The 22,678-nt window shown below is 37.8% G+C and overlaps 1 protein-coding gene across 1 annotated transcript in view; it reads right to left on the minus strand.

The window, feature by feature from the left end:
• polrmt (polymerase (RNA) mitochondrial (DNA directed)) overlaps nucleotides 1-16,404 on the minus strand; it is a 42,073-nt gene extending 25,669 nt beyond the window's left edge. The window contains exons 1-9 of the mRNA XM_015006467.2: nucleotides 16,198-16,404; nucleotides 15,311-15,409; nucleotides 14,245-15,077; nucleotides 13,280-13,413; nucleotides 8,305-8,491; nucleotides 5,136-5,285; nucleotides 3,199-3,366; nucleotides 2,799-2,969; nucleotides 1,049-1,288 (exon numbers count right to left, since the gene is read on the minus strand). Coding sequence (XP_014861953.1) covers nucleotides 1,049-1,288; nucleotides 2,799-2,969; nucleotides 3,199-3,366; nucleotides 5,136-5,285; nucleotides 8,305-8,491; nucleotides 13,280-13,413; nucleotides 14,245-15,077; nucleotides 15,311-15,409; nucleotides 16,198-16,330 — 2,115 coding nt within the window. The 5' untranslated portion in view covers nucleotides 16,331-16,404. The remainder of the gene's footprint in view (nucleotides 1-1,048; nucleotides 1,289-2,798; nucleotides 2,970-3,198; nucleotides 3,367-5,135; nucleotides 5,286-8,304; nucleotides 8,492-13,279; nucleotides 13,414-14,244; nucleotides 15,078-15,310; nucleotides 15,410-16,197) is intronic.
• Nucleotides 16,405-22,678: the final 6,274 nt, after the last annotated feature.

Genomic DNA, 22,678 nt, shown 5'->3' on the forward strand with positions numbered 1-22,678 from the left:
CAAACATCTGCACCTAAACAGTAGTGATTTTTTAAAAAGGGTCATGTGGCTCTATACCCTGCGCAGCATGTAAATGAGGGTGGCACAAACCCTTAAGAACCTACCTATACGTTTTTTAATCAATTTCCAACAGATAACGACTTGCATAGCATGAATCAGGAAAGCTGTCAGCACACAAATTCAGATGTTTGACACTGTGAATGTATAAATCCAAACAGATTTCCTTTGTATTTCTCATTACCTATCACAACATAGTGACATCTATGAGTATCACAACATTATTTTTATTTTTTTTTATATAAATGTTACACACTGCAGCTTGAAAAATCTATAAACCTAGGCAGATACTTCCACTGTCAGGTTACTGGCTCAGGATCAGCTGGCACAGACCTGATCAGTTTTTGGCATCCTGCTAAAAAGCCGAGTGCGTGTCCAGCAGCTTTATGGTTACAGCTCGTTGCTGCGCCACACTCCAAGACAGGTTGTGGTTCTCAGCATAATTTCAACATGATTCCTTTGGAAATCTAAAATCATCACAGTGGGTCAGTAAATGCTCTTAGTCTCTAAAAAAATATATAAAATTTTCTTCATACTGCCGCATTTGCGGTATCCTCTAATAACGACAAACACAATTCCTAGTTTAATCACTAAGGGTGACCGATAACCGTTGGCGTCAGGCTGTGCACATTTCCACAGTCCCTTGGATGTTCATCTAAAGTTCTGTGTGGAAAACAACCAACATGTTTCGAATCCAGTGGTGTTCTGCTTTGTGTAAGACTGACTCATCCTCCACCCGCCCCCCAACCTCACAAATCAAGATGATGTTCTGCATTTTCTTTGGTTTTGAAAAGTCAAAATTGCATTACAAACATCAATGCTGTAACTGTCTTTAAATGCAGATTATGCAGAAAGTTTGCAGCTACAAGAAAGTTCTCTCTTTTTTTTTTTTGTGAACAGAGTGGAGTTGATCCTTTGTGAAGCTCGCCCAAGTAAATTTCAAGTAAGGTACAATTACATCAGAGAGGCTGCACATAAAGTGGGTCTGTACCTGTCTGGTGCTGCGGAAGGTATACATGTGGTAGAGGATGGGGATGAGCTTTTTGTCATAGGCGGGGTTCAGGATGTCACTGTTAATTTTAAGATTCTTCACCATTATGTCCACAATGAAGGTTCCCAGCTCCAGCATTAGAACATACGGCCAACTTGTCTCTGCGCCCTGCAGCGTGGGTCCTGAACTCTGCTCCATCTCCAGTTTGCACCACTGCTCCCTTGGAAGGACATTGCACACCTGAAGGAAAACACCAGAACCTTTTTGACACTTTTATTTAAGTAATCTACATAAAGATTCCTAGCTTTGATGCACATCTACTAGCCTCAAAATTGGTGCATGGAAAAAATAAACATGCGAACTAATAACAGAGACAAGCAAGCAACACTTTTAGATGAGTTGCCTTGAAAAAAAATTATAATTGGCATTGTTTTAAACAACAAAGTTTGCATATAAATGACCTCAGATGGAAAAACAAGTACCTTAATAAACTTCCTCTCTTCCTAACAGGAGTTAAACAAGCATCCGGCTTGTTACAATTGTGATATTTTTAGCATCTTCCCAAGGGCGTATGAAGCCATCAAAACACAGAGTTAGGGACAAAGAGTGCAAACTCTCATTAAAGCAAGACAGTAAGTCAAATATTTCTCATTATCTATCACAAGATCAAGATGTAACAGAGCTGCTTGGTTTGCAAAGACAGAAAGATGCAAAACTTCATAACAATGTTAGATTAAAAAAAAACATCTTGTTTTTTCCAATCAGGGCTAAACTGAAATCCAGAGCGCAAGTGCAGAGTGCAGTCCACATTGCAATAAAAACAAAGTGTTAAATATGACTAACAAAGCATAAAACATTGTTTTGTGGTGGGTATGGTTAAGCAGCAAATTCACTCCAAAGTCATTGGAAATGTGCAACACTAATGGATGCTAAATGAGCTGCACTCATAAGGACAATTGATATATATGCAATATGCAGCGTTACTGCAAACTCAGAAAATGTGTAGCTGTGAAAGCTTTAGTTCAAATGAGAGATTTCACAGAGGAGAAATTAAATAATTTCTACACTATAAGAAGATTGTAACAAAAACTGATTTTTTTTTTTTTTTTTTACAATTTAAAGCCTTGTCCCAATGGACCGTTAACATCAAACATTCAGCAGCAGCATGTTGGGTTCCTGATTCAAATTTACTTTGGATTTACCACATGTACTAAATTCATTAAAAGGAAAAGTCGACATATAATTGAATTAACCTAAAAACTTTGCCAACATAGGTTAGACAATTTTATCTATGCATTTAAGGGTAAGCGCTGTAAAGCACAGTGATATTCAACATTAGTGTCTAGTTTAAAAAATATTGTTTTTGAAAACAAGAACTCCCACCTACTCCTGTTATTTAAAGATAACAGGAAATATCATCTGTCACAGCTGGAAGTGAAAAGAAAATTCTGGAGACATTCACCAGTAGAAACTGGTTAGCACCATCTTCAATGGCTGCACATTCCTGGACAAAACCTATTGAAGTACTTCCATACTGGCAGACGTCCACCCTGTTAATCTGATTTAAGACTGGCTGCTGCAGTGGAAATGATATGGGTTAAAAGCCAGTTTTCTCTGAAAGATTAACACAGTATAAATATACATCATCTATTTTATATATCATTCGCATAACAAACTAATCTTCTCAGGATTTAGGATGTAAAAAAAAGAAATCTAATATATAATTATTTATTTATTTTTTTTTTTTTACCTTGGTATCTTTGGCCAGCAGTTCTGTGTAGGCACCATAAATACTTTGCAGCTTTTCTACAATGCAATTCTGGTGCTTCTGTCTCACACAGTACTTGGTGTAGATCCTGTTGCCCAGATCATGAGCTAAAATCTTCAGGGACTCCCCACTAGGAGGCAGGTTAGAAACACTCTGCAGAAAATACAGAAACTTTAGTATTTAAAACACACATAGTAATAAATATAAATTGGAAACTTTTATTATTATCTGGTACAATATAATGAAACACATTAAGTTTATACTACAAAAATGACATTTTTCCTCTGCATCCATGACATTTCTTTCAAACTCAGGGAAGTCTTAGTGACATTGTGGGCTTGAGACATTTTGTTATGCGGTCGGTACAACGGGCTCGCGTTACCTGTATCATAATGTCAACGTACTCCTTGTCCTCCAGCAGACAGAGATATGGATAAAGGTTAAGCTTGTAGTCCCTGGTGTTGGTTTTGGTCAGGATCATCTTGTTCTCCCTGAGCGCCTGGAGGAGAACCTTCTGCCACTGTGCCCGCTGTTCTGCCAGCAGTTCCCTCTGAGAGACAACACAACTGGAAGTCATCCACCGGAGAGAGCAAAAATAAAACGATCCCAACGCAAGAGACAAAAACACACACCAGATATACTTTACTGGAGTCGCTGTGTGCGTGGGATTTTTTTAGGGATGGTTTGGTATAAAAATTTTACACTTTATGCATCTTTCCAAAATGAGATTTTGAAAAATAAAAAACTGGGATAGGCTTATTCCAAATAGACTCGTGGATAAACAGACAATGTAAATGAGGACAGACTCATTTTCCTGGATATTTGACTCTGGAAAAAGGAGATATAGCACAAACAAACATATTTGTATCCATCCGTTTGGAAAAACAAAAAGACTAACAGACAGTAAAGCCTTCCATTTTATTTAGCTGTGGTACAGTTAAGATATTGATTTTACTTAAGTAGCAGCTTTTTATAAATCTTATAAAAGCTTAATATCTCATCTAAATGATGCACAGACAAAATAAATTTTAAATTTGATTTGGTCTTGAATGCATCCAAAGATGGAAAGTATATGAGAAGTGAGGACAGATTATAAGGGAGTGGAAAACAGATGAATGCAAATGCAACGTGATTAATTTATGCATGTGCTAATTAACCTGTAGCAACTTTTTCATCAGATAGAAATATCTAGTATGACTATTAACACCCAGTCAACAGCCTGGGGAGATGGCAGAAACACAAAAAAATTAAATTATGTTATTTTCAACTGTGCAAAACTATTAATACACTAGAATGATTTTACATTTTGTCAAATTAAAGAGCAGTGTGTTTTAAAATAGACCATTATTTTAATTATTTTAATGCACAATTGCAAAGTGGATGGTAAACTGAACGTAAAAAAAAATCATGAACTCACCTGGATAACAATTTTAAGTCTTGCCAAATTAAATTTAGGTCTGGTCATTTGAAGACATTCATAAACTTTAAATTAAACAACTCCATTGACTTTTATGTTTCTTGACTAATATTCCCTAACAAATCTTTTGACAGAAGAGCTCTGTATGGGTTCATGCAGAGCTTAAGATACAAGTGGACTCCACTTTACATTCAAGTGTAGATGTGTTGTATGACATGAAATCCTGATAAATAAATAAATAAAAAACAATAAAAACAGACATTTGCAGTTGTAGCAAATTGCTAAAGAGCTGAAGGGATTTAAATGCTGCAACCTTCAAGAGTAAGAAAAAGTAAAACCTTTTATTCCAGATACCAGTGTTAATGCTATGGCAAGCTTTGTTGATACAAAGTTTTAATATCTTTCACCAAACTGAATTTGTGTAAATTTAATAGAACATCTTGGCTAAACAAAATGACCTAAGCACTGTTATTGAGGGAATAAGCGGTTCTTTCTTCCACAGGTTTAAGTGTCACAGAAGTTTGAACGAAGCAGAAACACCGGTTCAGACTTTGGAGCGAGAGGTGACTGCACGTTCTCTCCAGAGGGGCTCCATTACAATGCATAATTATTCAGCGCTGGCAGTCTGTAAATGCTGCCGGACCACCAGGGACTCTCTGCCTGCTCGCTTCCCACATAGCCCATCTGCAGAGGCAGGCAAGCCAGGCCTGGCTGCAAATGCCAGAGTTGAAGAAAAGGCTGAGCACAAGAATGGGACACCAGATACCAAAAGGCATCAAGCCTGGATATAAATTATTACAAGGATGACCCAAGAGAACTTTAACCCTAGGAGTTTAAGCTGTCAGTACTACATATGGGTTTTTTTTATAGGTTGAAAACATGCAGCTGGGGAGTATAGTTACCATTTTAACCATGTTTTCGGTGACGGGCTTCATCGCCTCGACAGAGTCGATGGTGACGGTGCAGGCCTGCTCCACGCTGAGCTGATGTTGAAAACGCCTCTGCAGATCCTCCTGGGTGAAGTCGAGTTTGGGGTAAGTGTGATGGTCCCTCTACAACAGAAACAAAATCCAGACAGACACACAAGATAATTTAAATAATATCACCAAGCCTAATTCCACAAAAATAGAATCTTGATGAGTCTGAAGCAAAAGCTTCACTGCTAAATAATTTTTAAAGTCCATTGAAATGGAAAACACACTCCCAGCTAACCCTGTGCTTGTTTGCGAACCAACCGGTCCGTTCATAAGGCTCAGCTGAGTGTTACACAACAGAGTAGGGAAACCAGCATCTTGGATGAAATGTTTGCCAGCAGACGATTGGAGGTTACCTCGTTTAAACTCGCAGGTGCATAAAAAGTGAGCCTTTGCAGCAGCTTCACACCAGCTGTGCGGTGCTGCGTGCTGCACGTTGCACAATCAACATGTCTGATGCACAGCTGCTGTGTCTCAGCTATTATCTGTGCAATGTTGCATGATTGCTGAAAATAGGACTTTCCCAATCCATGCTTGTAAGATTAAAAGTTTTAACAGCGGACATTTGACCTAGTGTCCCAAAAAGGTTGAGCCCAGTCTCCTCCATAATGGTAAAATTATGAATTCTGACCAATAATTTTGGTAATCCAAGCTTTCTCTATTTGTGGTTCACTAGAGTTTTAAAGTCCAATGTCTTCAGAAACCGCTGAAAGGGACAACAATAGTCACAAAAGCATCAACCATGGAGCAACTGTAGAAGGTGGCCTGGCTGCGATGTGTTCACATGGATAGGCCAGTCTTACCTGGGGAACACATGGCATCAAGAAAGAAAAGAAAGAAAGACAACTGCATAGAAAGAAGAAAGAAGACAAGTCTGTGGAGGCAATGTAATGTCCTGAGTATCATATAATACAAATTGTTCCAGACAACTATTTTAGTAAAACCATCAACCAACCTTTGAGATGGCTAGAATGCAGAGAAAATGGGTATTTAAGTTATCCAGAAAAGCGGACTCAAGATATTTAACCGAGTGGAATAAAGTTTGAATAGGGAAGTAAGCACTATTTAGTTCCTGCATGGTTAGCGTGATTAACAGCAATGAAGGCCAAAATAAATCAATGAGAAAAAAAACGCATCAGTCTCTGAAGACACGTTGAAACTAGATCAAACTGCATTTTGTACGATCTACAGCTTCATCAAAATTCATTTTCACACCAACAAACAATGTTCTAATTAGACCGGGCTTCTGCTGCAAACAGCGAATCAAAACTCTCCAGAGGCCGTCCGGGCTGCTCCTCTCTTATCTAGTTATTTGGACGGGCCTTAAGCTCTTGTGACCTGCCAAAAAGTCAGAGTCGTGGTTGGGTAATTTACCTGTACGAAGGCTATCAAAGTCGCCGTTAAAGAAACAGGCACATTTAACCTGCTCTCATATTTCAGAAGAAGCCAAAAATATGCATAACCCTAGTAGATTCAAGTTTTAAAAATGTATTAATTAATTTGACCAATAGGTTTCTTCTGACTGGTAGTAACATGAATATACTGCTCTCATTTGTTATCAGAAAAAAAAATCATTGCTTGAACAAAAATATTTTTAATTCTGCCAAGTTTATGGATAAATAATCTTGGTTTAGCTATACATGTCTTAATAGATTAAAAGGTGCTCCTCTTTCAATTTTAACATTTTATAATTTTAGGACACAAAAAATTTGCTGGCTTCAGTGGTAAACTCTTCGCCAAGATTTTCACGTCGACAGTAACGATTTTTATTTTTCTTAGATTTTTTTTTGTCAAAGTATGAATGACAGCGCTAGACTCTCATCATGGCTCTGATTGATTGTTTCTGACTAATCAGTGTACTCCTGCACAGATTCTCTGTTATACTGTCAGGAAATAGCGAAAGATTCAATAAATATGTAAAAAAAATAAAAATAAAGAAAAATACTGTCTGTAAAATTTACATGCTACAGCTTTAAACCCCTTAAAACTTTATTTGGAAAACTTGAGTAATTTTGTTGAGTCATCTTAAATAGGTTCAGCTAGTGCAAATTTGCTTTAAAGTATAAGCCTCAAATCAAACACAATCACAAATGAAAATGAATATGAGTGACGACGTAACGAAGTCCGTTTTAAGAAGGTAAGACACAACTCCCTACAACAACAATGTTAAGAGGTCGTATTACCATCCCGTTTTTGCTTATAGAGGTCAAGTGAGATTAGATTAGATGGCCTGTATTTATTGATCCCAGTAGCTAAGAAGCTAATAAATCACATACTGATGCAACATTTTGGCAATATTTTTCTTTAAATAAATAATGACTGGGTATAATACATCATGTCTTGCTGTTCATTTGTAGTTGGATATACTGGCAGTAGCCTTAGCACCAGGTAAAGACAAGATGAGTTTTATTAAACACATAAAGGAGGGCCTACTTTCCTTGTGTCATCAATGCATGACCTCAGGATTAAAAAAAAAAACCCACATCACATGCTTTTAGCAGCAATCTAACATAATCAGGCCAAAAATATGACAATCAGTCAGAAGACAAGTAAAGTAAAAAAATAAATAAAAATGGTGCATGGACACAGGCTAAAAATACAACAATTGTTCAAAAAGCTGCTGATGAGTCACGTGACATGCCTAAGAAGAAAGGGAGGTGAGAATAAAGTAGGAGAGGTGAGAGGAAGAGAGGCAACACAAGCAGAGAAGCCATTAGACAGCAGAGCTGGGTGACTATAAATAGGCCTGTGCTTTTCTGGTTGTTAAGCGGTGAAAATCAAATCTATCGTAGTCACACTGGAGTCTTCTGACAGCTTACCCCACTCTCTGGTGCTTCACCTGACAAAGCATATTGGACACAAAACTGCCACAAAATAATCTACATCCCAATTAGCTGCCTAAATTAGCTAGATACACTGATTAACTTTAACGAAGGCATCAGTGTTTGTTTTTTGTTTCCATTTGGATACTCATTGAACAGTCACTCAAATCAGCAAAAGTTAAAAGTGAAATATCAGAGCTTGTGGAAAATGTGAGTGCAACGTAACGCCGTCTCCACTGGCGAATGATCAGCCGCTGAAACTCTACACGACTTACATTTGTGTAGAAGTCCTTAACAAGTGGTGAGGAACTCTGGCTTGCGTTCAGGGTGAGGCTGGGCTCATAGTCTGGTCTTACAGTCTGAACTGCCTTCAGCAGCATGTCCCTTTCATCTTGTCGGAAAACGCACTCCCTGAACAGATCGTCCACAGACAGCCCATCCTTCTTCATTTGATCCAGACACCTGGACAACGAGACACAGCCAGAGGGTGGGAGGTTATTTTCTTTCCTGCAATTTGTGATTTATAGACAGTCATGGTTTTTTTTTGTTGTTTTTTTTCCCCACAGGCTGATCTGATTTTCTGTTTTATCTAAAGGTTTTAAAGTCTCTTTTAGAAATTGTAACACAGGCAAACTGATATGAATAAACTTAGTTTTAATTCAGCAAACTTTTCACCGTGAATCCAAACATTTTTCAGATTTTTAGTGCATCAAAGAACATGGCGGCTGCCAAAGCTTTTGCAAACTGAAAAAAGTAGAGTTTGTAGCGTTAAATTAATCTGAAACAAGAAATAAAATTTCAACATTTCACCAGTGAGAGTTGATCTCAACCCCTGGGTCACTGGTTTGTTCTGTAGCTCAAATTCCTGTTGAGTTTCATTGGAAACAGTCAGAAAATGTATGCAAAAAATGTTATTCAAATAAAAGGTTTGACCTGGAAGTTAGGAAAAATATTGTAAAAGACAAAGGATTCAAAGAATTAAAATAAATATTTCTTCTTAAAAGTATATCAAATAACAACCTCTGGAAGTACAGGTTTATTGTTTTGTTAGTTTGCTTTGTGCGCACGTGTTTTTGTAATAGAAAATATCACAAAAGAACTTTTCAGCACAGTCATGTTTGCTTTGTTTTCATGCATTAGAGAACAATATACAGAATATTTAAACGTAAATCTGGATACAAAAAAAAATACACAAAATAAAATAATAAAAGCAACAAGATCCAATACTCCTGTTAACATTTTCTTTATGACAGTATTGAACAGAAAAATATTGGATAAAACTATATGCAGGTTTTAGACTATTTTATGTGAGGCATTTCTATAGCTATGTAAAAACTCAAGAAATACAATTAAATTAAGCAGCTGCTACTAGATGTAGTTGCACAAAATAAATAATTAGAGTTGATGGTGCTGGTTATATATGGATTTTCTTTAGAATATAGACTCATGTATTAGTTTTTGTATCCAATTCCTTTCTTGTAATTACAATAGCATTTCATGAAACAGCATTTTTAACTGCATAGTAGACATCACACACTTCTACAGAACCCAGCCCATTAAAACGTGTGACGTAGATTTTCAGAAGTGTCCCACTTTATGGTTGTTATGTCAGATCACAATTTGAAAGTTCACGACATCTGACCTGCCTGCGGATGCTGGAATAATAATGACCTGCCAACTATCTGATTAATTCAGATTTAAAAAGGAACAAGAAAAAAAAAATCCAAGGCAAAGTGCTACAGAATATAAATTTGGGCATTTGCATTGACAATCCTTCTGTCAGGCCGAACAGTTTGATCCGGGCCCAGATGGCTCCTGACAACAACAGTGAAATTTATATTTGAATAGAATCACCAGGAGATCTCCCTGAGGGAGAAAAAAGTCTTCATTACTGAATCCAGATTATATCAATGAGCAAGCGCTCTGTTGAATATAGATGAAATGTTTAATAAAATCTTTCTATAAGTGCAGTGCCTCACCAAAGTATTTGTACCACTAACTTCTCCACATTTTGTCACGTTTCAACCACAAACCACCAATGGGATTTTATGTCTTAGACCCATACAAAGCAGATTATACATCTAATACATTGTACTGAAATAAAAGTATCCCCCACAGCGTGAACTGAAAACTGGACTGACTGCTGTGTTTTTTATGATTATGTTTGATCGCTAATGTTTTTACAGAAGAGATGTATTGATACTACTCAGATAAAGTTACAGGGAGTTCCATTTATTAATTAGCCGACCACGGAAGGTATCCTTTTGTATTGGATTTTATTTAAGGGTAGCACAGTGAAGGGGTGGAATGAGAATATATGCGAAACTGTATTTGGTAAACATTCGGAAAATCACTTCACAGTCATGCCCTACTTTAAGTTGCTGAACCACATAATATCCCATTAAATGCATTGACCTCTATGGTTTGAATGAGACAAACAGTGACAAACATTCACACATCATCAATATAACTGCAAGGCTCTGCAAATTAAATATTTGTTCTTTAAAGATAAATTGGTTTAGCTGGTCAAAAGATTTTGTTGTTTAAAAAAAAGATTTAATGCCCTGGAAGCATCTTTCATTTAAACATTTTACTCTGAATGCATCATATTTATCATGCTCACTCATTAGGCTGTCGGCTGGCTGTATTTCACTCAATAGTTTAAAAATGAATGTTTGCAAAACTTTCAGGCAAGATAAATACAACGTTGACTTAGGTGCGTTTGCTTGCAGTGCCCCCTAGAGGCCACCAAAACAACACCACCACCAAGCCGAGAGGAGGGAGCGAGAAGAAACCCATTTATCACCAGTCACAGAGGACAGCAGAGCTCTGCTTCATCCTGCACACACCTTTTACTCCAGACAATTATAAATAACAGTGAGCTAATTAACGTCAGGAGAAAACCCTGGCTCAGCAGCTTCCACCTATTAAAAACTAATCAGAAGAGAGCTGGGATCTGTTTGTCACCGGCAAAAACAAAAGCACTCCGCAGCTCGAGATAGACGCACGGCGATGCAAAGGGGGTCACGGCATTCTCTCCTCCCGCCTTGGAGACACTCGTGTTGAAACGTGCAATTTTGGTCTGAGCAAACGAGAAAGCCTCGAACAAAGGCAGGATTAGTCTGGGAGCTGGCAGTGTGGTCCAGAGGAACAAAGAGGGCAGAGAGGTTGACAGATAGAGCATAATCAGCCTGGTGACTGCTCTGCTGCACCCTGGGGAACGCAGAGCTCTGGAGGACACAGCGCTTTCAAAAGGAAATCTTAAAGGGATGAGTGCGTGTGTCTCTGTGAGAGAGTCGCAAACTATAAAAGGGTACATTCAGGGTAAGGATGTGGTAGAAGTGACTTAATAGGAGAGAAAAATTTGAGTGCGGGCAGGGGTGGGGGTATGGGGAAACTGACTAGGCTCAGGATGATAATGAGGAAGTTAAAATAAAGGAAAGACTGGGGGAAGAATGCAACGCTGCAGAACCACAATGTCATGTGTGGATCAGCTTACACTGATCGATGGACCAACCCAATCTCGCTGCCAACCTTATCGGCCTGCCACATGGCCTGCTATTGGACCGCACAGCATAGGGCGATGTTCCCAGTGTGTGCGTGTGTGTGTTCATAGGTTCCTGCGTGTGCCGTTACTGAAACAGGAATCATATGAGGATATGAATAGGACACAGTTTTACATTACGAATGCAACCGCATCAAGTGCATGGGACCCTGAATGGAACAAAATGTCCCATAAATCAGTCATCGATCAGGCTTTTCATGTTAAAGATGGTTAAGCTGGGTAAAAAGGGAAAGCAGGTTTTATGTTTTATTGAAATGAGGCTTGATAAAGGGGAACAGACTCCTACTTTGTCTAAATAATCACATTTCAAGAGTTAAACATGAAACTCTCTAAAAGATAATATGTGTGGCCCGTGTTAATCTACACCACTGTCAGTTTCCCTTTACAATTCAGAGAGAAAAAAGATGACAGATGCAACATTTACTGCTAGCACCAAGTTCTGCTTTTTTTTTGGAAGTCAGCATCTTTGATAGAGGTAACCATTTTAAACTCAATCAAATAAGCAGATTTCTACTGAACTTCAAATAAAGTGCATAAAAAATGACTTATGTGCTCTTGGACTGAAATGCTTGATTCATTAGGCTTGATTCATCTTACGAGCAGGCAAAGAAAACTTACTAAAATAATAGACTCTAAGTGTCGGTTTTGATTGCTAACTTTAGTTAGCAAGTTGTAAACAACTAGAGATAAACCAATCAGGCTTTGATCTGCCAACACCAATGTCTAATTTTCTTAAAATTTGGAAGACCTGTCCAGGATTCTCTGTATCTCTCTTCATCCCTCTGTGGGACTTTTCAAGTGATTTCCATTTCCATAAAACCTGATCTTTGTTCAAGTCGCAGAGAGATGGTTCCTCTGAATCCCTATTAGCCTTGTTGAAATAGTCTATGGAACAAAAAACATTGTTGTCTCATACCCATCACCCACTTTGTATGTCTTTTGTATTATATTTTCAGTCTGTTCCCTTTGTTTACCTCATTTTGTATGTGTCTGTGCAGAAATAATAAATAAACAGGGTCTATGTAGTAATATGCATTGAGATAAATTAAAGAGGAAACTCACTATATCCTGCAGCCACAATAACTCCAGACTAATCTTATGTGCAGCACAAAATACAAATAAAATCTAATAGTGGGGAGCAGGCCGACTGATAAATGGCAACTGATGCAAAATGCAAACAGAGCAATTTTGCTGCATGGACTTTTCTCTCTTGAAGCCATGAGCCTTGTCGCACAGATTCATTAAAAAAAAAAAAAACGCTCAACACTGACAGTCTGGCAGACATTTGTTTCACTTGCTTTTCGAGATTTGCAACAACAACAAAAAAAAGATTAAAATAAGAAATGGATAGTAAATGTGCAATTGTCCAAAAGATATTATTAAACAGATGCAATTTAATTACATGAGTCAGCATTTAAGGTAATGATGAAGCTGAGGAGTGTACCAAACAGCAACTGTATCTTCCAAAAGGAAATACACTACCAGACACAAACAGCCAGAGTATGACCCCTGGTGGCAAAACTCTGGTATTGTTGCTACGGTTCTTTGCCTAGAGATATTTTTCTTACCCAGTTAATGTCAACATTTCTAAATAAATCTATTTAAAAAACACAAAATACTATAATACTAAACCAATTTCTTCGTAATCTTGGTTTGCATACTGATGTGCACATTCGCAAACGTACCTCGAAATTACTTTTGGGGGGCAGTTTTTATTTCGGCCCATGCACTCCAGTGCAGCAGAGTAGGAGCTCACGTTCGGCTTCAGACCAGCTTCTTCCAGCAGAATGAAGATCCGACCGATCTGATTCAACGTGCCCTGAAGAGAAGAGAACCACGATTATGTGTTTGAGAAAAATGTTCCTCGCTTTATGCTTGATAACACACAAAAAAAGAAAGGAAATTAAACCTAAAAAAAAGACACAAACCTCTAATATCTGAAAGCCATACATAAAAGTGTAAAAGCATAGTTGGCTGAAACAAATAATAATAATAAATGTAATACAAATACATGAAAGACGCTAATCTCCTTGTGACTTTATAACAACTGTAACATGCTTTCAAAGATATTAACTCCACCATGAATCATTTTTTAATTTTTCACAATCACCAGCTGTGGCGTAATTTATCAGAATTTGATGTGTTAGACCAACATATACTACTTCATCACTGTGAAGTCTAATGAAAATGGTTAAATGCTTTTAAAATTTTGTCCAACTAAAAATCTGAAAAGTGTGTCATAAGTTTGGATCCATCCTCCTGTACTCTGGTAGTCGTAAATAAACCAATAATTTTCAATGTATTGGTTTAGCTAGGGAAACTTAATGAACCGCCAGCAACACATCAAACATGTAAAACGACGCAGCCTTGTAACCTTAAAGAGTTAGGTTACAAAACAACATGGACTTTGAACGTCTCACAGGAAATTGTTCAGCCTATAATTTGAAAATGGAAAAAAAGATATGAATATAAATAGGATTTTGTCAAGAAAAGTGGTGAAACCAGCAATATTTTTTCCTTCCACTTAACATTTACGCTCTAGTTGGAGAAAGCTTCGTTATATAAAATCCAAATAAAACCTGCAGAACTTTGCTGTTGTCAAGGAAACGGCAGCGTATTAACCCTCTAAAATCGGATGTTTGGCACTTACCTTTTTGGCCCACACCCTCATCATAATGTTGTAAATATCTGTGGTAAGCTGTTTACGTCGACTCATAACTCTGTGCTGACTGAGCAGGAACCTTTGCGAGCGCTCGACGTCCCCCATAAACACGCACGCCTCCAGGTAGCAGCGGATGCTGAGCTGGATGTCCGCGCAGGAACTTCTTGTGCTGCTCTCCTGGAAGCGCTCCATTGTACTCAGACATATCCGTTGATGTGCCTGCTCATTGAGTCTTTTTTCAAGCTCCTCAATCTCAGCCAGGTCTCCGTCCTCTGGTTTATTTGTTGCGTCCTTGTCAGAAACTTTACTTTTTGAGTCTCCCCGCTTCTGTTTAGATGTTTTAAGTGCCTCGGCTGCTTTTGATGAGGTGGCGGCTGTTGTTACTGCGGCTGCTGAAGAAACCGAGGAGCGGATTTCGTCTGACAGCTTCGTGCCACCTCTCCTCTTCTTTGCGGTAGAAGATATAGTTTTATATGTTGTACTTGTGGGCATTAAGCTACTTCTGCTAGCTTTAGATTTCCCCGGTAGCTTTTCTTTAGGGTTTCTCTGCATTTTCTGCTGGAGGATCTGCTGTTTCTTAAGTTTATTTTTCTTCTCCTCAGATAATTTTTCCATCCAGCGACTCGGCTGAGACTTGGAGGCCCTTTTTGTAACCGCCTGCCCAGATTTAGGAATGTCGCTTTTGTCTTTAGAGGATCCTTTGAGAGTCCTTACAGATGAAAGACCTCCCCGAAAAGAAGGAGATTTAAGAAACTGGACTTTTGCATGTTGGACATCTAAAACGACGTCAGATTGGAGTTGCTGTATCCTGGCTTCAAGGACTGTGAATAGGAAAGGGGAGGGAAATATCACATTACACTGAAATGACACAAAACACAGCACAACTTCAGAGGGAAACTTAAAATATGGTTTGCTACGTGTCTGGTAAAACATTGTTTTATCAAAACTGGAGCTTGCCTTGCAACATGCATTGTGTGTATAAGTCCTCTAAAAGCCGATTCTCCAATTCTTTTTTGTTCATTAAAAGTGATATCTGCAATCTAAGTCAACATACCATCTAACAACTGAGACTGTTCATGAACACGTTTCTTTGCATCCTCTGATTTCGGGATTACAGACGAAATATTTCTTCTTTGTAGGTACAAAGGTGTTTCTGGAAGAAAAACAAAACAAAAAGAAAAACAAACACAGTGTGGTTCATCTCTCCGACATAAACATGCTTGTAATTCTCAAAAACTAACATTTTGTTTTTCATTCTTGATCTGAAGCAGATATTCAAAAAACGTGCATTTGTAAATGTTCTTTCTCAATTCTCTCGCTACTTTCCATTTTCATAATGCCACTACAACTCTCATCCAGTCAGTGATATGAACACAAAACACGGAAACATAAGGGACAATTCATTCAGCTGAAAGACTACACTTACAATACTATATCCGTGCACATCTATGAGGTTGCAATACTGCATCACTAGTATATTGACACCGAAACTCTAAGGTCACATGTATGTTTTAAAGTATAAACTCAAAATATCCCGCAGTGACACACAAAAAGAGAAAACCTCGTGTTGCTACATGATCTGGAACCTCAGTCTCTGGCTCAAGGACGAAGAGACAAGAAATTTTAAACCACCAACCATCAAGATACAGCAGTAGAAGTCATCGTCGAGAATAATAGTTGGTGATGAACTGTGTGTATTCGTTTGAAAACATGTGATTTTATCACTTTGTTTGCCAACATCAAGGTAAGAACGTGGACCAACCACGAAGCTAACAAAGCTACTCGATGAAGGACGAATAATTGAGGTTTTGAGCAAAACCAGAGTATTAGCGCAATGAAAGGTAGAAACTATATTAAGGGTAAGACGCGAAGACATGAGTAAACTTTTCATGGAGGATAAACTGGTATCCCTCAGGAACAGAGTTCCCTTCTGCGGCTTACCTGAAATCCGTCTGACTGCGGCGCTTCTCACAGAGACACACAGCTGGCAGCGGTCCGCAAAACACCTGCGAACGTCCGCTAAACTGCGCCGACCGAGGCATTTGGCGAGAGAGCAAGCTCGGAGAAGAGACATGTTGACATGTAACAGCCGCGTTACTCCAAGAGCACTACGCTGCCATATTGGAAAAGACTTAGCTAATCGGCAGCCGAGATAATGTCCCCTTCGTCAGGCCTGATGAGAGGAGTTCAGATAACATCGAACAGCGACTCGAGGAATATGGAGGTAGATATGCTAAAACATACAACATAAATACAAGTTATTATTATTATTATTATTATTATTATTATTATTATTATTGTTGTTGTTGTTGTTGTTGTTGTTGTAATATGTTTTTTTTACTCTATTACTGGTATTATTCATATTTAGTAGTTGCAGTTGGTAATACTGTTGCTGCTGCTAGAAATATCTTCTTCTTCTTCTTCTTCTTCTTCTTCTTCTTCTTCTTCTTCTTCTTCTTCTTCTTCTTCTTCTCATTATTATTATTATTATTATTATTATTATTATTATTATTAGTAGTAGTAGTAGTAGTAATTATTATTATTGTTCGCTATAATAATAATAATAATAATAATAATAATAATAATAATAATAATAATAATAATAATAATAATAATAATAATAATAATAGTGGTATAAATTAATTTATTCATATAGCTTCAATATTAAGAATTGAAGTAGTATACAGCGAATAATGACATGGATATGTTAAGATTTAGCACACGAAGTAATACCAAAATAATAAATAATACTGTTAAGTGCAGGTCTTTGGTCCATTGTCCACTGCTAAGATAGTCGATCCCAGGACAGTTATTCTCAGGAGCAAGAATGCGGAGTGGTCCACACACCAAAGCATGAATACCAAAGAGTTTCTAACATTTATAGTGTCTGTCTTTCATTGCTATGAGTAGAACTTAACTGGGTTCCCAATACTTTAAAAACATATATTTTGGTATCACTTGTGCACCCTCATCGTTTTCAAATAAAACTTACATATGTTTGACCTATAGATGGCAGTGTCCACATTCATTTGAACTTGCCGGAGGATGAATCTGTCATAAAGGTATGGCAAATTTCATGTATTGTTTTAATTTGTTTAATTAACTCATGTCTAAGACATGCATAGAAATATACACAGAGTGCATTGATGTACACGTCAAACATATGCATTTGTTTTATTAAAGGAATAGTTTGCCTGAGTTCTGGGTTAGGCTTTACAAACATTTCCTGGAAAAATCAATGACAGTGGTGGTTTAATTTGGTCTTTTTTTAGGGACTATATTTTATCTGTCATTATAATCATAGCACAAATATGCTATTAAAGTATGTAATCTGAAGAAGACCTCAAGACCCTATTCTTTATTGATTGGCCAAAAAGATGCCATGAAAACATTTTTTATTTTATTTTTTTTTATATAATAGCAATGACTATGCTTTGATTGGAGGGTAATACAGTAGTTGCCACAATTTTAATCTTGATTAATTTTAATTTCAATTAATTTTGTAAAATGTTTTATTATTGTTAATAGAGGAATCTTACAATGCCTGATATATTTTTCTGAAGACAGAAACATCTTTTTAACCCAGTTAAAGAACTGACTTTAAGTGTGAACCATCACTACAAAGCTAAAAAAAAAAGAAAAAGTTGTAGATAATCCAGAAAAGAGTACTTGTCAGAACCTGTTGAAATACATCCCCTCCTTTCACCCTGTGACTTTTAAAGTCGCAACCCAAAAAAGTTAAAAATCAAATATGACTCTAGTTCAAATTGAAAGTAAAACTGTACTATGTTCTTCACATCCTGTACACTTTCTGACCTCCAGCAGCACCGGCCTTCCCTTCACGTGCACTCATCAAACCCACTTTAGTGAGCCTTTGTGTGTCAGTAGACGGGAGGTTAGCACAAGCACTACTTGACAGAGTGGGGGAGAGACAAGGGAAGGTGGTGGTCGCTGGGAGGGGTGCAGTGGAGGAGGAAATGAGGTCCGGACAGAACATCTTTTCTCAGCGGAGGCAGTGGCTGGAAGCACAGCAGCGGGTGTCTGTTCTTGAGCTGTAGGTGAGGATCAGGAGGTGTTTGTTGCCACAGTTCACAAGCAGGGCCCCCTGACAGCCTCGTTTGATGTGGTCGGCCCCTGTCGACGGCTGGCTCTTTGCGCCGACGTGACAGTCATTGCCTGGTGAGTGACTGTCAATGCCCCTACCAACAAAAGAGGAGACAGGCTTTCATGGGGCCTGATAATACCCAGGCCACGACGAGGCCGCCATTCACACGTACTTTGATCATGGGGATTCTTTTGCACGCCTTTGTAGGGGCTGCCTTATTTGTTTAACAGACGGAGAGTAGGCTGTTGTTGAAACAGCTTCACCTGGCCAGGGAGATATTATGGAGATTCTTTTCTGTGAGATTTTTTGTGCCTTTTTGACACGAGTCTGTCGGTTTGTCTGAACCCGCTGAGCGTACATGCAGAGGTGAACCGATTACCCCTGGTGAGGACGTACTGAATAAACTAATGCTTTGTTGATGTAACACAGTCTCACAGTAAGACGTTTAGAAATATCTCCTTTTTTTTGTTTTTAATAAACTCTGTTAGTACCCCAGCTGTCAGTCCATGATTTTTGCACTGAATCTCCTTCACAAGAGTGGAGAACATAGAAAGAGAAATTGATAGAGATCTTTAACCATCACTCTTTATAAAATCTCTCTGTTTCCACGATGGAAGACCTGGCGAATTGTTTCTGTATTGATTTTCCATACATTTTAAATAATTTTGTTGCTCAAAGACCCACTGAAAAACAAATTTCTAAAAATCTAGTCTACAATCACAGATCCTTCATGCTACTTAATAGAAGATGAGTTTTTTTTTTTTTCTTTTTTTTTTTTTACAAATTCATAATTTGTTGAACACCTAACCCAAGGTGAATGGTATTTTTTTTTCTTCCCTTACCATTCTGGTTGCGTAAAATTAAATGATTTTAAGAAAAAAACAAAAGCCTTGTTAGATTTTTTTTAAATGCATTGTTATGTGTACCAGCGAGAGAAATCATAACTTACTTGGCTGCCACAGATTTGCATTTTATGATCGTTTATAATAACTGAGTCATCTAACCATATGATTACCAACTCAAAGGGCAGGTAGCGTAACACTGCTGTTAACAATGTTGACTTTATCTGCGGAGTGAAAAAATGCCGAGTCAGCATTTTCAAATTGTTCACCCAACAACCTCCCCTGTCTGTCTGTCTGTCTCTGCTTCCTTGTGCTTTATATAGACCAGATTATCTGTCCACACAGGTGTCAATTGTTTTTCATCTCTTTCTATCAGATGCTTGGACCTTTGCTTGTTATCTTGCTAAGAGCTGCACTTACATCTCCCAAAACTCCGTTAGCGTCTGAAAGATAATTCGCTTATCACAACGCTGCTCACAATGAACAATGATTGTGAAGCAGGACATGCAAATGTCATGGGCAGGTCGAAACCATGGTGGTCTTTGTCAGTTCCTTCAACTACATCCGTTTGTTTAGCAGCCAACCACAACTAGAGATATCTGCCGTACCTGTGCTTTGGTCTGAACTGATCTACCTGGCGCTGTTAAGATCACAATACAATAACTGCATAATAATCACTGACTTTACATAAAATAGACTGTTTCTTGAATTATATGACTTTGGTATATTGTTTGCATAGGGACAATGTATGTATGTGGAAAAGTTTTTATTTGAAAAAGGAAAATTTTTGCTAAAAGATGGTGAAATCCAAGTAGCTATGTTAAAAGGCAGCAGTCCAAGGGTACAAAGTTAGAGAAACAGCAAGAGAAAAAGCAAGACAATCATTTAGCAGGAACAGAAAACAATTAATAATAGGGAGCTTTTACTGAGAGATTGTCCGTGCTAGGAAGGAGGTCAGGTTTCAGATCCTTTTGAAGACTTTGATGGTACAAAACAGGCCTCATTATAGAGATATTATCTCTATTCAGATACTTACAGAGCTGCTTCGATCCCTGCTGGGAAAGATTAGGTTCCTCTACTCGAGAACATCCTCCTTAGTGTGCTTGGCTCTCTGCATGCCTTTCTCTGTTCACGACACACCCACATTACACAGGTCAACACAAATCAGTTCAGAGCAGCAAAGCTGCTCAACAAAACTCACTAGATACAGAGGTTTGGTCAATTAACCAGATATTACTAACAAACCAATAATGATGTTGTCTTTTGTCGACCATTGTCCACAAAAACAAAATTTGCCCGGGTTTTAAAATATTTTGGACAGTACATAATATTTTATTCTTCCGTCTGTTGTGTTGGTATTTGTGTCGCTTTAAGAGTCAATAGTCATTCAGTTCAGTCCAGTTTACTGGAGCCTCCACAACTATTTGCACCTCCTGTAAAGAGATATGTTCTTGAGTGGATAGCTTTGGTAGAGGATTCAACATGGTAGCTATTGCAATTAAGTGTGAAAACTGTTAAAAACAGCGCCACTATTTTGCAGTGTGATTTTATTGACAACCATTAGTAACATTAATATGCCTATCAAAGTAATTATTGTGCTACTTTAAAGAATAGGGTCAAATACACATTACAGTTCAGACACTGGTAAGGTAATAAGAAATATTTATAACAAATGTAATCTTGTATTTATGCTTCTACAATCTGATGTCACGCAGCTCTATGTTCATAAATCTCAAAAGATTATTCAATCTTAAGAGCTGCAGCCACTTCCGTACTGTGAGATATGGATTTTATTTTTTCTTTCACTATAAGGCACTTCCTTTTTGAGTTATAAACTAAAGATTGTGACATGCACTTCTTTGCAGGTTACAAATGTGCACATTAGGTGATGGGAACTTGACAAGATAGTTTATGTGCCACATGTCTTGATCACGAAAGTAAGCGAAAGGCTGTTATTTGCAACATCAAAGCGTAGCACTGTAAAACAGCAGGATGTTGCATGTTAAGACATTGAGAGAAAAGGGACACATAAGACACTTGTCTATGGTCTGGCACTGAGCTCAGGGCCCAAACATTTGCTTCTAAGACACCACAATGCAATCTGCTGCCACATCTGACATTCACATGAGGCTCAAACTTTGTTGATGACCTCAGAAAGCTCTTCATTTTGCAAAGAGATTTCAAGTACATAGAAGGATATGTGATTTTAATTACAAGAAACTTTTATCAAAGGAGAAACAACTGTGTCTTCCGTAGCTCAATCTTCCTCTGTTTCTCTTGTTCCTACTCTATGTGTTATTTTTCTTCAGTTACCATTTTCACAATTAAGGCACAAAGCAATGGATGATTTTATACCTTGTTAATCTTTTTATTATTAAAATCTTTTAAGCACACCATGCAGAACTGGTGGACATATATAAAGTCAAATATTTCAAGTTTTCGATTGATAAATGTCGATGGACAATTGTTCTCATTGCAAAACTTACATTATGGCAAAAATGGCACCAAGTATATTCACTTTTAAAAACAGAATATTATTTCCAGTTGGATTAGGTGGCACCAAGCTAACCAACAAACTTGGTTATGCCAGGATAACCAATAAAATATAGCACTTTTGAAATATCCATGCTAGACAAAATGCCGTTTGTCAATTGGACCATGACAATATGAAGATGAGCTTCATTCAAACTTAAAAAAAAAAATGGGCATAAATGGCCTTAAAAGATTGCATCAAATACACACCATGTTTATGAAGTCATGCTGTCATAATTTGAGCTTAAGATCCAAAACTGATTTTTGGATCATTCCGTTTTGGGAGCATCAAGTCGTCCAGGTTCTAAAGCAGTAAAAGCCTCAGACCATTTCACTGCAGTGCGATGTTCTCTTTCTGAAATTCTAGGCTTGTTTTATGTCAGCTGTCATGGAACATGTGAGGTCTTGATAATCATCCAGATATATATATATTTTTTTTTTTTTTTGCTGAATGTGACAAATTGGTTTATTGGTATTTGTGTTATTTTTGGTTTTCAGGGTGTAGGGCCTTGAGGCTCCAATTCTTGCTTAATCCTTGTCTTGTTGTTGAATCATGAACACTAACCTTGTGGGTGGGTCATTGATATGCTATCATGGCCATTTTGATGTCAGTGATTCTGTCACTCACCTTGAATTTCTCTTCATCAGGACAAAATGTCTTGTTTTACGAGATCTTCTTGCACTGTCGACAGGTTCTATTTACCAGATTTTGTTTTTTTTAAAAAGTGGCTTATCAAATCAGTTCATTGGGTCCCCAAGAAACACACCATCACAGGGTTGAATGACCAGAGCCCTATCACCCTTACGCCTGTGGTCATGAACTCCTTTGAGCGAAGGTCATCACAGACCCCCTGCTGCTTGTTTACTGAGCAAAGAGGTTAGCAGACAATGCAGTCATTTTGGGACCGCACTTCATCCCGCGAACAGGATCCTGTTTGTGGAC

Source organism: Poecilia mexicana, unplaced genomic scaffold (genome assembly GCF_051168715.1).
Source record: "Poecilia mexicana isolate PSO_F unplaced genomic scaffold, ASM5116871v1 scaffold_4, whole genome shotgun sequence".
Taxonomy (NCBI): Eukaryota; Metazoa; Chordata; class Actinopteri; order Cyprinodontiformes; family Poeciliidae; genus Poecilia; species Poecilia mexicana.